The sequence below is a fragment of the Bison bison genome, unplaced genomic scaffold (genome assembly GCF_000754665.1).
Source record: "Bison bison bison isolate TAMUID 2011002044 unplaced genomic scaffold, Bison_UMD1.0 scf7180017864079, whole genome shotgun sequence".
Taxonomy (NCBI): Eukaryota; Metazoa; Chordata; class Mammalia; order Artiodactyla; family Bovidae; genus Bison; species Bison bison.
In genome coordinates, this window is record NW_011494651.1 from 853,139 (window position 1) to 864,205 (window position 11,067).

An 11,067-nucleotide genomic window follows, 5' to 3' on the forward strand; every position below is an offset into this window, starting at 1 on the left:
AAAGGGAGCAAGCCCCTGTTCTCTCTCACCTTTGCGCCCGGGAGCCCCAACAAATCCAAGAGTGGAACTGGTTCTCTGGTTTCCTCTCTTATTTGGTGACAGCTTTTGAAAATCATTTGTGAACATTGAGTGCAGTCTTTCTCCAGTTGCAAAGAGCCGGGCGCACTCTCTAGCTGCAATGCAAGTGTTTCTGTCTCAGTGGCTTCTCTTGCGGAGCGCAGGCTGGGGAGCAGGGCTCAGTACCTGTGGCTTAGGTGCTCCATATGCCCGGCACTGGCAGGTGGATTCTTAACCACTGGGCCACTGGGGAAGTCCCCGGTGATGGTTTTACTTCCAGACTTCCAGGCCAGCAGTGATTCTGAGCCTGGAACCTTTCTGCAGAGCAAGACTGGAAGTTATTTTTCACTTGTCTGACCCCGAGTCTGGTTGCTCTCTCCGTGCACAACCCGAAGTGCACCCAGGGGAGTGAGGGGTGATTACTGGGGAACAGAGTGAGAAAGGGCTGGGCCCTGCTCCACGTGATGGAGGTTGTGTGGGAGGAACGACACCACCAGCCTGCCACCCCACAGGAGGTTCCAGAAGAGACGCTGGAAGAGGCATTCGCAGGGTGGGGAGCGCCGAGGAGGGAGCCCCTCTCCTCACTGCTGGCTTCACACTCTGTCATCTCATTGGCCCCCTCAAGACCCTGGGGTGGGAGTGGGGAAATTGCTATCACCTCCACTATACATGGGGAAGTGCAGTTCAGTTCAGTTCAGTTCAGTTGCTCACTCATGTCCAACTCTTGCGACCCCATGGACTACAGCACCAGGCCTCCCTGTCCATCACCAACTCCTGGAGTTTACCCAAACTCATGTCCATTGAATCGGTGATGCCATCCAACAATCTTGTCCTCTGTCGTCCCCTTCTTCTCCCGCCTTCAATCTTTCCCAGCATCAGGGTCTTTTCAGATGAGCTAGTTCTTCGCATGAGGTGGCCAAAGTATTGGAGTTTCAGCTTCAGCATCAATCCTTCCAATGAATATTCAGGACTGATCTCCTTTAGGATGGACTGGTTGGATCTCCTTGCAGTCCAAGGGACTCCCAAGAGTCTTCTCCAACACCACAGTTCAAAAGCATGGGGAATACATGGTGGGGAAGCTGAGGCTCAAAGCAGCTAGATCATTTAGAAGTCACCTAGTTGGTAGATGTCAATGAGGATTGAGATCCTTGAGTCTGAGCTCTGTTGCTTTCCAGTTGTAGCTCTGGGGGCAGGGCCTCGCAGGCAAGGTCCCCAGTGAGCCCTGGAGCAGAGGCAGGAGTGCACGTGTAGGTGTGAACACAGGCACGCTGGGAGAGGGGAGAGGTGGTAGCTTAGCTTGGGTTTGAGCCAGAAGCTGACCCTGAACTAGGATTACCATGAAGAAGTTGAGCCGGGAGGTGATCCTCCGGAGATGATCCCCGGAAGTGCCTGTGGGGCGTGGGTAGGAAGCTCAAACCAGGTGACTTAAGGAGCGAGAACAGGGCAAGCCCACAGCTCCCGAGACTGGGGCCTCCCAGGCGGTCACAGAAGCCTCGGGCGTACTGGAGGGACAGAGCAGGGCGGCATCTTCCCATCCAGAGAGGATCAGAGATGTACCAGGAAGAAAGGCAAAGTCCGAGCACTTCCCAAGCAGCCGGGACAGTCAGCAAGCGATGGGGAGCCGCGGACACAAGTGCCGTGACGTTGTCAGTGTCTGCAGATTCCAGATGTGGGGAGATGCGGGCCAGGGCCACTGGTGAGGATGCTGCCCCAGGAGGACGGGCCGGTCCCGGCCCTGTCCAAGGGGAGCGGCAGGGGGGTTGAGGACGGGGTTGGGGGTTAGGGCAGAGGCCACCCAGGCGAGAAGGCTAGGACAGATAGGGCTCCCCAAGACTTCTGCAGGTCCAACCTGTGAGCCCGGGCAATCAGCGACTGTGAGGCAAACCGGGCTGACGGGCCGAGGGGCAGGGCTGGGAGGGACTGCGGGCGAGGGCATACCTGGGGAGGGGTACCTTGAGCAGCAGCTGCAGGTCTGCACACGCGGAGAAGAGCTCAGTGCATCTCCATGGCCCCTGAAGCGCTGCCCCGAGTCTGCCTGGACACTGGCTCTCAGAGGCTGATGATGAGGCCCCACGATGACCCTCTGGGGTCCCTTGCCTGTCTTTCCTGAGCAGGAAAGGGAATTGGGCAGCCCAGATGGCTGAGGTTGGGTTTTTGTTGTGTTTTTTTAAGTAAGTCTTTTAAGAAGAATTTTTTTTTTTTAATGTGGACCATTTTTAAAGTCTTTACTGAATTTGTGATAATATTGCTTCTGCTTAATATTTTGGTTTTATGGCCTCAAAATATGTGGGATCTTAACTCCTCGACCAGAAATCAAACCCGCACCCCCTGCATTGAAAGGCGAGGTCTTAACCACTGGAGTCCCCTGAGGTTAGGCGTTTGGGGGCTTGGCTGCCACCCACTGGCTGCATGGCATAGTGCAAGCTATGCTCTGAGTCTCCCCCTCCATATAAAATGGGGCTCATCCACTCGTAGACAGTTCCAGAGTGCTACGTGCCAGCTGAAGTGAGGATTAAGTGAGTGAACTTCCTCCCTATTGGCAACACAAGTGAGCCATGTGGCAGGTGCTGGGACAGACAAGTGCCCAGGGTGCTGTGGGGGGAGACAGAACTTGGCCTCCCCGAACTGCCAATGCTGGGTTCAGCTGGGTCCCCAACACCCACAGGACACCCTGACAAAGCAGCCACCTGGAAGAGGTCCTGGCATCAGGCGCCAAGAGGAGGGGCCTTGAAGGTTTGGGGTGAGGAGCAGCCGGTCATCAGCAGTCACTCAGCCACCGCTGGATGCAGGGGTCTCAGCCCCTGACCCTGGAGGCTGGGACCGTGACTCAGGGTGGAGCCCAGCAGCGGGACCCTCGGGGTGGGAAAGGTGAGCATAAGGCAGGTGGACAGGGGAGGGGACGGGGAGAGAAAGAGGAGGGCGTCCAGGACAGCCTTGGGTTTCCGGCCTGGGGCACTGGGTGCCGGAGTCGGGTAGGGTGAGCTGGAGAGGACATTACAAGGTCGGGGGTGTCAAGGCCCCACCGTCCCCCAAGCTTGTTCTGGGGACACTTTGTGAACCCTAAACGGCCTGGTCCAGTGCAGAGGCAGGCAGGGGGAGTGAGACCTGTGGTCAGCCCCTCTCGATCTGTCTCCCTTCACTTTCCTTCCTATATGGGGTTGGACACATCCTCGAAAAATTTGCAACCTCCCCAGAACCTCAGGAGGTGACCTTATTTGGAAATAGGGTCATTGCCCATCTCACTAAGTTAAGATGATGTCATCCCAGGATAGGGTGGGCCCTTCATCCAATAAGACTGCGGTCATGATGAGAGTGGGAGAGACACAGACACACGCAGAGAGAATGCCACGTGACCATGGACATAGGACTGCGGGCCACACGGAAGCCAAGGGGGAGGTGAGGAGCAGATTCCTGCCTGGAGCCTTCAGAGGGAGCATGGCCCTGCCAGTGCCTTGATCTTGAACGTCTGGCTCCCAGAACCTTGAGAGGACACATTTCTGCTGTTTAAACCCGCCCAACCTGGGACTCTGTTGCGGCCACCCCAGGACACCAACGTGCTCCCCATCTTTCCTTCCTGAGTCAGGCCTCATCCCATTGTGAATTCCACCTCTTTCTCGGAGCCACCCCCATTCAAGTCCTAAATCTCCTTGATTGGAGGGTTGAGGCTGGACCTAACTCTCCTAATTAGTAGCACCCCAGCCTGACTCCATCTTCCCTAGTGGCTCAGACGGTAAAGAATCTGCCTGTAATGAAAAAGACCTAGATCTGATCCCTGGGTCAGGAAGATCCCCTGGAGAAGGGAATGGCAACCCACTCCAGTATTCTTGCCTGGAAAATCCCATGGACAGAGGAGCCTGGCGAGCTGCAGTTCATGGGGTCACAAAGAGCTGGACACGACTAATCAACCAACACACACGCAGCCTGGCTTTATCAGATGGCGCTTCTCTTATTCCCCAGGGAGGTGAGTTTCACATTCTGCCTCTGGTCGTGATGGGGAAAAAACCGTCTTCAACCTTGGTGCTCCATTGTCCTTAAATGCAACTACCTCTGCCTTCAGTGGCTGGTGTTTGCAGGCATAGAAAGTGAGCTCAATTATTCATTTGCATGTTCAGCACAGATTTTTTTCCACAGTTCATTGAAAACTTTCAAGGACTTGCAAAACAAACCTCTTTTATTCTCCACCCATTCAGTTCGCTGAATGCCAGAGCAGCAGCAGAGTGCCTCGCTTCCTACCCGGCACCCACCCTGCCTCCCCGCATCTCATCTGAGCCCATAGGGTCCAAATCAGAGAGTCCTTGTCAGCACGCTGCACGCGCCAGGTACCCGACAGGCATTTCAAGTTATAATAATGAGGGGCTTGTTGAGCAAGTGCATATTAAATGGAAGACATCAAGACAAGGGCTTTCTGTGTTGTCTCATTTTAATCCTTCACCCTTCAACCCCATTATATAGATGAGGAAACTGAGGCCAATTCATCTAACAGTTTAGCTAAGGAAGTACAGCTGATACGTAATGGTTTCTAACCGAAACTAGGCCAGGTCCAAGCTTGGTGTCCAACCGCCCACATCACAGCTCTGCTGAGCTCACAAAAGATGCCCAGTAACGACCTATATGGGAAGAGAATCTAAAAAAGAGCGGATATATGCACACGTATAACTGAGACACTTAGCTGTATGCCTGAAACTAACATGACGTTGCAAGTCAACTAGACTCCAATAAAAATTAATAAAAAAAAAAAATAAAGACATGCTTTCCCCCATAGAAGATGCCCAACAAATACTGGCCGGGAGGCTGACCACTGTGGCCAGTGGAAAACACTGTTGGCTGGGAGGTAAGGGTACAGGCTTCTAGGCGCAGCTTTGTCACCCTCTGCGGAGGACACAGGTAAAAAATCTTTCAGCTGTCACTGGCGAAATAGTAGCTAAGGAAGTATGAGTTATTAATAACACTTCCAATGATGAAATGAGGGTCATTACTATTGCAATGAGAGAGGCCAAGAACCGGTGTTAACGGCAATAATGACTCATTTATTGGGGAATTAGAAGACGGTTCAAGGTTTGTAAATCAGAGAGGAATGAGAAAGGTAAGTATGTAAGAAAAATGTGAATTTGAAAGTTCTGAAGGTTTGCCTGATATCGGCCAGAGAAGAATTTCAACACAGTTGTTGACCCAGGGCTAGACAGCTGCTGATGTATCCCATCTCCTAAAAACGCAGAACAGGGCTTCCCTGGTGGCTCAGTGGTGAAGGATCCAGCTGCCCACACAGGAGACACGGGTTCAGTCCCTGGTCCGGGAAGATCCCACACGCCACAAGGCAACTGAACCCGTGCGCCCCAACACCGAGCCTGCGCTCTAGAGCCCGGGAGCCACAACTCCCGAAGCCCATGCACCTACGGCTCTTGCTCCAAAACAAGAGAAGCCATGCACTGCAGCTAGAGAGTAGCCCCCACGCTCTGCAACTACGGAAAAAGCCCACGCAGCAATGAAGACCCAACACAGCCAGAAATTAAATACATTAATTAAATTAAAAAAAAATAGAATACTGGAGCAGGTTGCCATTTCCTACTCTAGGGGATCTTCCCCACCCGCGTCCAAATCAAACCCGCATCTCTGGCTTCTCCTGCGTGAACAGATGGATTCTTTACCACTGAGCCACCTGGGAAGCCCTTATTTTCGCCTAAGGCTCTCAACATTCTGTGAGGTAGGGCGTCTGGAATTCTTTCCTTCTAACCTCCCCCCTCATCCAAGGGCACTGAGATCCTGGGACTTTGACACCTCCTCTGAATGAGTGGACGGTGGAGTTGGGCCGGGATCTGGCCTCCCCTGACCCCACACCCCTATTCTCCCCTTGGACCTACCCCCAACACCCCACCAACATCAGCCTTCCCAGAGCCTGGGTGAGTTTCCTAAACTTCAAGCCCCAGTGTCCACTCCTGCAAAATGAAGTCAGTGGGCAGGGGGCCTGTTGCCTAAGAGGGTCTCATCAAAATGTTAGCTTCGTCTCCCTTTGGGGGAGGGAGGGGTGCACTCAAAGATGTGGAGCAGACGCTGAATTCACATCCTGATGCCCAGTAAGGAGGGAAGAAGAACTGGGAGGTGAGCCAGGGCATCTCGGGCGCCCGTGTTCACGGCATCTGTACGCACTTCTCTCACCCAGCCATGGTGGGGTCTCACCTGGGGGCCAGGGCTCCCAGTGCCCAGGACGCTGTGGGAACTGCAACAGGAGCCTCTTCACCAGGAGCCTCCTTGTCAAGAGCTCTTTCTGCTCGGCGCGCAGAAGGAAAGTTGGCTCTGTCCACATTCTGCAAATTTCCCCCAAGGAAGCCAGATCGCTGGCCCCACTCCCCGTGCGTCTCCAGTCCCAGCGCCAAGAACACTCCTCAGCAGATGCACGCCGACCCCCGTTCCAGGCCCTCTAGAGAACGGCCTTGGTCTGGGCCGTGTGTCCAGGCCATCTTCTTTGGCGGCCACAGAATGCGCGTCACACCTGCACGTCGCGGGGCGGCTCACCCTGGGTCTCCTTGACCTGTGGTTTCCAAGCGGAAGAGAACGCTCTGGTTTGCCAGGGACACCCATCTCCCTCGCGAACAAATGTTTGCATTCTCTCTTGTTCGATTGCTCTAATGGAGGACACGGCCAGTCCCCTAGTCCCGGCTGAGTGTGCCAGAAGCCAGCCCCTGAGTGGAGGGCTGGATGGGTTTGATCTGGAAGAGGCGCCTCATCTGGTCTGATCCCCGCATGACCCTGTGAGGACAGCGGAGCCCGAGGGGCCTCTGAGCCTTGCTGACCAGGTGAGAGCACAGAGGTTCAAGAGGTGAAAGCGACTGCCAAGGTCCTTGCCCATAAGAGGTGTGGGGTGGAGCCACGTCCAGCTTCCACCAGCTCAAGGCCACCGTACCTCCCACCACAGGACGCGGCTGAGGACGGAGGGGGCTCACCCTGGGTTTGAGGGCCCCCGCGGGTCCCTGCACTCTCCTTGCTCTGTTCTCCTCCCCAAGCCAGGCTCCCATCTGTAAAATGAAGGGGAAGGGGTCTCGGCCACCAGCCTCCCCTTGTCTGCAGCCATCCTGCCTTATTTTCCCAGACCAACCTGCCCCCCAAACCCACCTGCACTCTGCAAATCACTGGCTGTCCCCTCCCCAGCCCTGCAGGCCAGCCCTTTATTTCTCTCACTGCCTGGCTAATGATGGGGAAACTGAGCTCGGGAACCGCCAAGGGACACCCTGTGCTGGCCCAGTGGGACCCACAATAGCTACTTTTTAAAAAAGTATTATTCAATTTTATTTTTACAGAAATCGTTGATTTCTTTTTTTTAAATGTGCTTATTTTTAATTGGAGGATAATTGCTTTACAATATTTTGTTGGTTTCCGCCACACATCAGCATGAATCAACCATAGGTACACATGGGTCCCCTCCCTCGTGAACCTCCTTCCCACCTCCCACCCCATCCCAGGCCTCTAGGCTTACAGAGCAGGGTTTGAGCAAACTCCCACTGGCTCTCTGTTTTGCATATGGTGATGTGCGGGGTCCACGCTACCCCCTCTATGGCTCTCTGTTTTGCATATGGTGATGTGCGGGGTCCACGCTACCCCCTCTATGGCTCTCTGTTTTGCATATGGTGATGTGCGGGGTCCACGCTACCCCCTCTATGGCTCTCTGTTTTGCATATGGTGATGTGCGGGGTCCACGCTACCCCCTCTCTGCGCCCCCCCTCCCCCCACTGTGTGCACGAGTGTGTTCTCTGCGTCTGCATCCCTACTGCTGCCCTTGCACATGGGTCGTCAGTACCATTTTTCTAGATTCCATATACACGCGTTAATATGCGATAGTTGTTCACTGATTTCTTACATCAAATTCTGGCCACCCTGAGGGTTTTTTAAGTAGTTAATTATTTTGGGCTGCACTGGGTCTTCACTGGTGCATGGGGCTTTCTCTAGTTGGGGTGAGCGGGGACCTCTCGTTGCAGCGGCTTCTCTTCTTGCAGAGCGTGGCCTCTAGGGCATGCAGTCTCAGTCGATGTGGTCCTCAGGCCTCGTCACCCTGTGGCACGTGGAGTCTTCCTGGACCAGGGATCGAACTGGTGCCCCCTGGATTGGCAGGTAGACTTTCAACCACTGGACCATCAGGGAAGTCCAGCAGCTATTTTTTGAATGAAAAAGAAAAGGGAAGAGACACCACCCACCAGCCTGTCCCCAGGGCCAAGGAGGACAGCGCTGCTCCTACCCTCCAGCGTCTCTGACGATGGACGGGCCGTGGCCAGGTGTGGCTCTGCCCACCCAGGTGAAGAGATGGCCCTCCTTGTCCCCTGGCGTCTGAGGGTCCACCCCGTACAGTCTCCCTGGGGATCCTCTGTGAAGCCGAGGCTTCAGTGGTCAGCCACGTGCCAACATCCCTCCAATCCCCAGAGATCCTGCTGCTAACCGTCCATGCTTGGATGTCCTACACGAGTTTCAAGGCCAACCCGTCCTAAAGAACCTCTTTTCCCTTTGTGTCTGTTGCTTTGTGCCGGGGTTCCATTGGCAAGTGAGGTTTCACCCACGGGTGGTACCAGTCCATGGGTGGGTGTCAGTGATCCACTGGGGTGGGTGTCACTGTTACCTGGGGCAGTGCCCCACTGGTGCTGGCAGAAGTGCCCAGTGCTGGAAAGGGTCCTGGCTGGCCCTGAATTGGACAGGCTCAGCACGCAGTCCCACTTACCCACGTGACTACAGATGAGTGACCCAGCCTCCTGGCCTTTTACCTGAAGATGGTGATGCCAGCTCACCCAGGTGATGATGGGCCTCATTGGGGAAGTGTCAGCAGGGCAGAGAGAAGTTCCTGCAGCTGGGCCTTGTGCTGAACCGCGGTCTGGCCTGGCTGACAGGGGCGCGGCCCCAGGAGCTACCCTGGATGCAGAGACGACACGGGTGGCAGCCTGCACACAGGACTCACAACGGGCACCAGCCGAGGGGCACTGAGCAGCCCTGCTGTGCAAGAGCCTTGGCTTTTAAACTGGTCTCTTCCTCTTTTTTTTCAATTTTTATTTTTAATTTGTTTTTGGCCGCATCACAAGGCTTTCAGAATCTTGGTTCCCCAATCAGGGATTGAACTCAGGCCGTGGTAGTAGTGAGGAGTCCTAACCACTGGGCCATCGGGGAGCTCCCAGGCTGGTCTCTTCTACTGTCACCACCACAGGCTTCTTCCTGGCCTTGACCATGGACTGCGCTCCAACCTCCGTCCCTCCTCAGCCTCACGTCCCATCTTCCCGAAGTGCATCAGTGGCCACAAACCTCCCTCCCTCCAGGGCTCTGCTCCTGGCCTGCAGGGTCTGAGAGCAGCCTCCATGCCCCGCTCACCCGAGCAGGTCCATGCCCCGCCACCAGCCCTTTGCCTCAGCCTGTCCCTCCTGCCGCCAGGCTCTCCCGGTTTCACATTTAACTTTTCTCTCCTCGCCTTTCTCCCGAGTAGTATCTCTTGCCCCCATGCTGGAAGCTTCCAGCAGCATCAGCTCTCAGAAGCCTACCGGGACCGGCCGGGTCTCTCTCCCAGATCCTCGTGTCTGCACCTGGTCCAAGTGACTTGCCTCACATTCAGCCATACCTTCCCTCCAGCTTTGATTTGGAGTAGGAAATGGTAGGACCCACTCCAGTTTTCTTGCCTGGGAAAGCTCGTGGACAGAGGAGCCTGGTGGGCTACAGTCCGTGGAGTTGCAAGGGTCGGACATGGCCAAGTTACAAACGGGTAACCTTTCTCAGGGCACCTCCCGCCCCTGAGTCTCCCCACATTCCAGCTTTGGTGCCCTTTGTGGATCCTGTGCCCCCTCCCAGGGCCTCTGCCTGCCCAGGTCCAATGCTCCGCTGTCTGACGGCTGTTAGAGTGCCTCTCTGCCACCCGCAGCTCTGGGATCTCGAGCTCCAACCTGCCTTCCTGTGGGCAGTGATCTTCCCACCTCGTGGCTCCCGGGGCTGGCAGGCCTCTCTCCTCTCTTCCCTAGGCCTGGCTCCTCAGACCAGCAGGAGGGCCCTTGTCGTGCTGCCAACCAGGCCTCTCCCCTGGGGACCCTCCCCCAGACACAATGCCCGGGGTCTTCCCAGAGTCCCCACCCACCTGCCCACCTGCAAACCTCAGCCCCTTGAAGGATCTTCAAGGGGATGTGCCTGGAGTTCCCATTCCTGCCGCTGCTCCAGGGCATCCTACTGGATCCTGTCTGTCTGCATCTCCATTGCTTTGGGTGACCCCTCAGCAGGCAGAGCTCCTCCGAGAGGGACCAGCTTCCCCGACCCTGCCAGACACAGTCCCTCCTGAGCCCTGCGGGGCCGGACCAGAGCAGGGGCTCAGGGCACGCTGCTTCCATGCACAGACTTGAGAAGCCTGCGTGTAAGTAATTTTTAATATGTTGAAACACATTAAAAATGCATTAGGAAAGCCGACCATTTAAAGAATTCCATACGGAATCCTTTTCGGAAAACAAGAACCTCTTCTTAATGGGAATAATCATTCCCTAATTCAAACGATGCCTGTGTTTGAATCTTCATCGACAATATTGCCTCTCTTAATAAAAAGAACATCTTACAAGGACATTCTTTGTTGCCAGAAACTTTGTTCCCAGGGCAGTAATAATGCCTATGAATGGTTAGGCCAGAAAAATACAATGGGATTTTAGCTAAAATTATGTCAAGTGTCCAAAAAAACTATGAAGTCCATTTCCAGGTGTCTTTGCTGGAGGTAAGAGGTTAGGGCTGAGTCAGCACCAGCTACATAATTTAGAGCTTGGGACAAAATGAAAATGTGAGCTACTTGTTCAAAAATGATAAAGATTTATAATACACTCAACAGGAATCTGGGTTCATTGTAACAAGGGGCACAAAATTTGTGGGCTTCCTACGAATAAATATCCAACATGTGTCCCTCTGCCCCTCCACAGGGCTGCTAGGCAAGTCCAGTGGGACAGGGCTCAGTACTGGAAGTGTCACGTGGGGGAATTTGCCACTTAGAGCCTGTTTGGTGGCATGAGTGGATCAGGAGTAGTC

The 11,067-nt window shown here is 54.7% G+C and overlaps 1 protein-coding gene across 1 annotated transcript in view; it reads right to left on the minus strand.

Moving 5' to 3' along the window:
• PHF21B (PHD finger protein 21B) overlaps positions 1-6,358 on the minus strand; it is a 103,280-nt gene extending 96,922 nt beyond the window's left edge. Inside the window, exons 1-4 of the mRNA XM_010837624.1 lie at positions 6,232-6,358; positions 1,943-2,029; positions 1,511-1,762; positions 1,394-1,446 (exon numbers count right to left, since the gene is read on the minus strand). Coding sequence (XP_010835926.1) covers positions 1,394-1,446; positions 1,511-1,762; positions 1,943-2,029; positions 6,232-6,358 — 519 coding nt within the window. The remainder of the gene's footprint in view (positions 1-1,393; positions 1,447-1,510; positions 1,763-1,942; positions 2,030-6,231) is intronic.
• Positions 6,359-11,067: the final 4,709 nt, after the last annotated feature.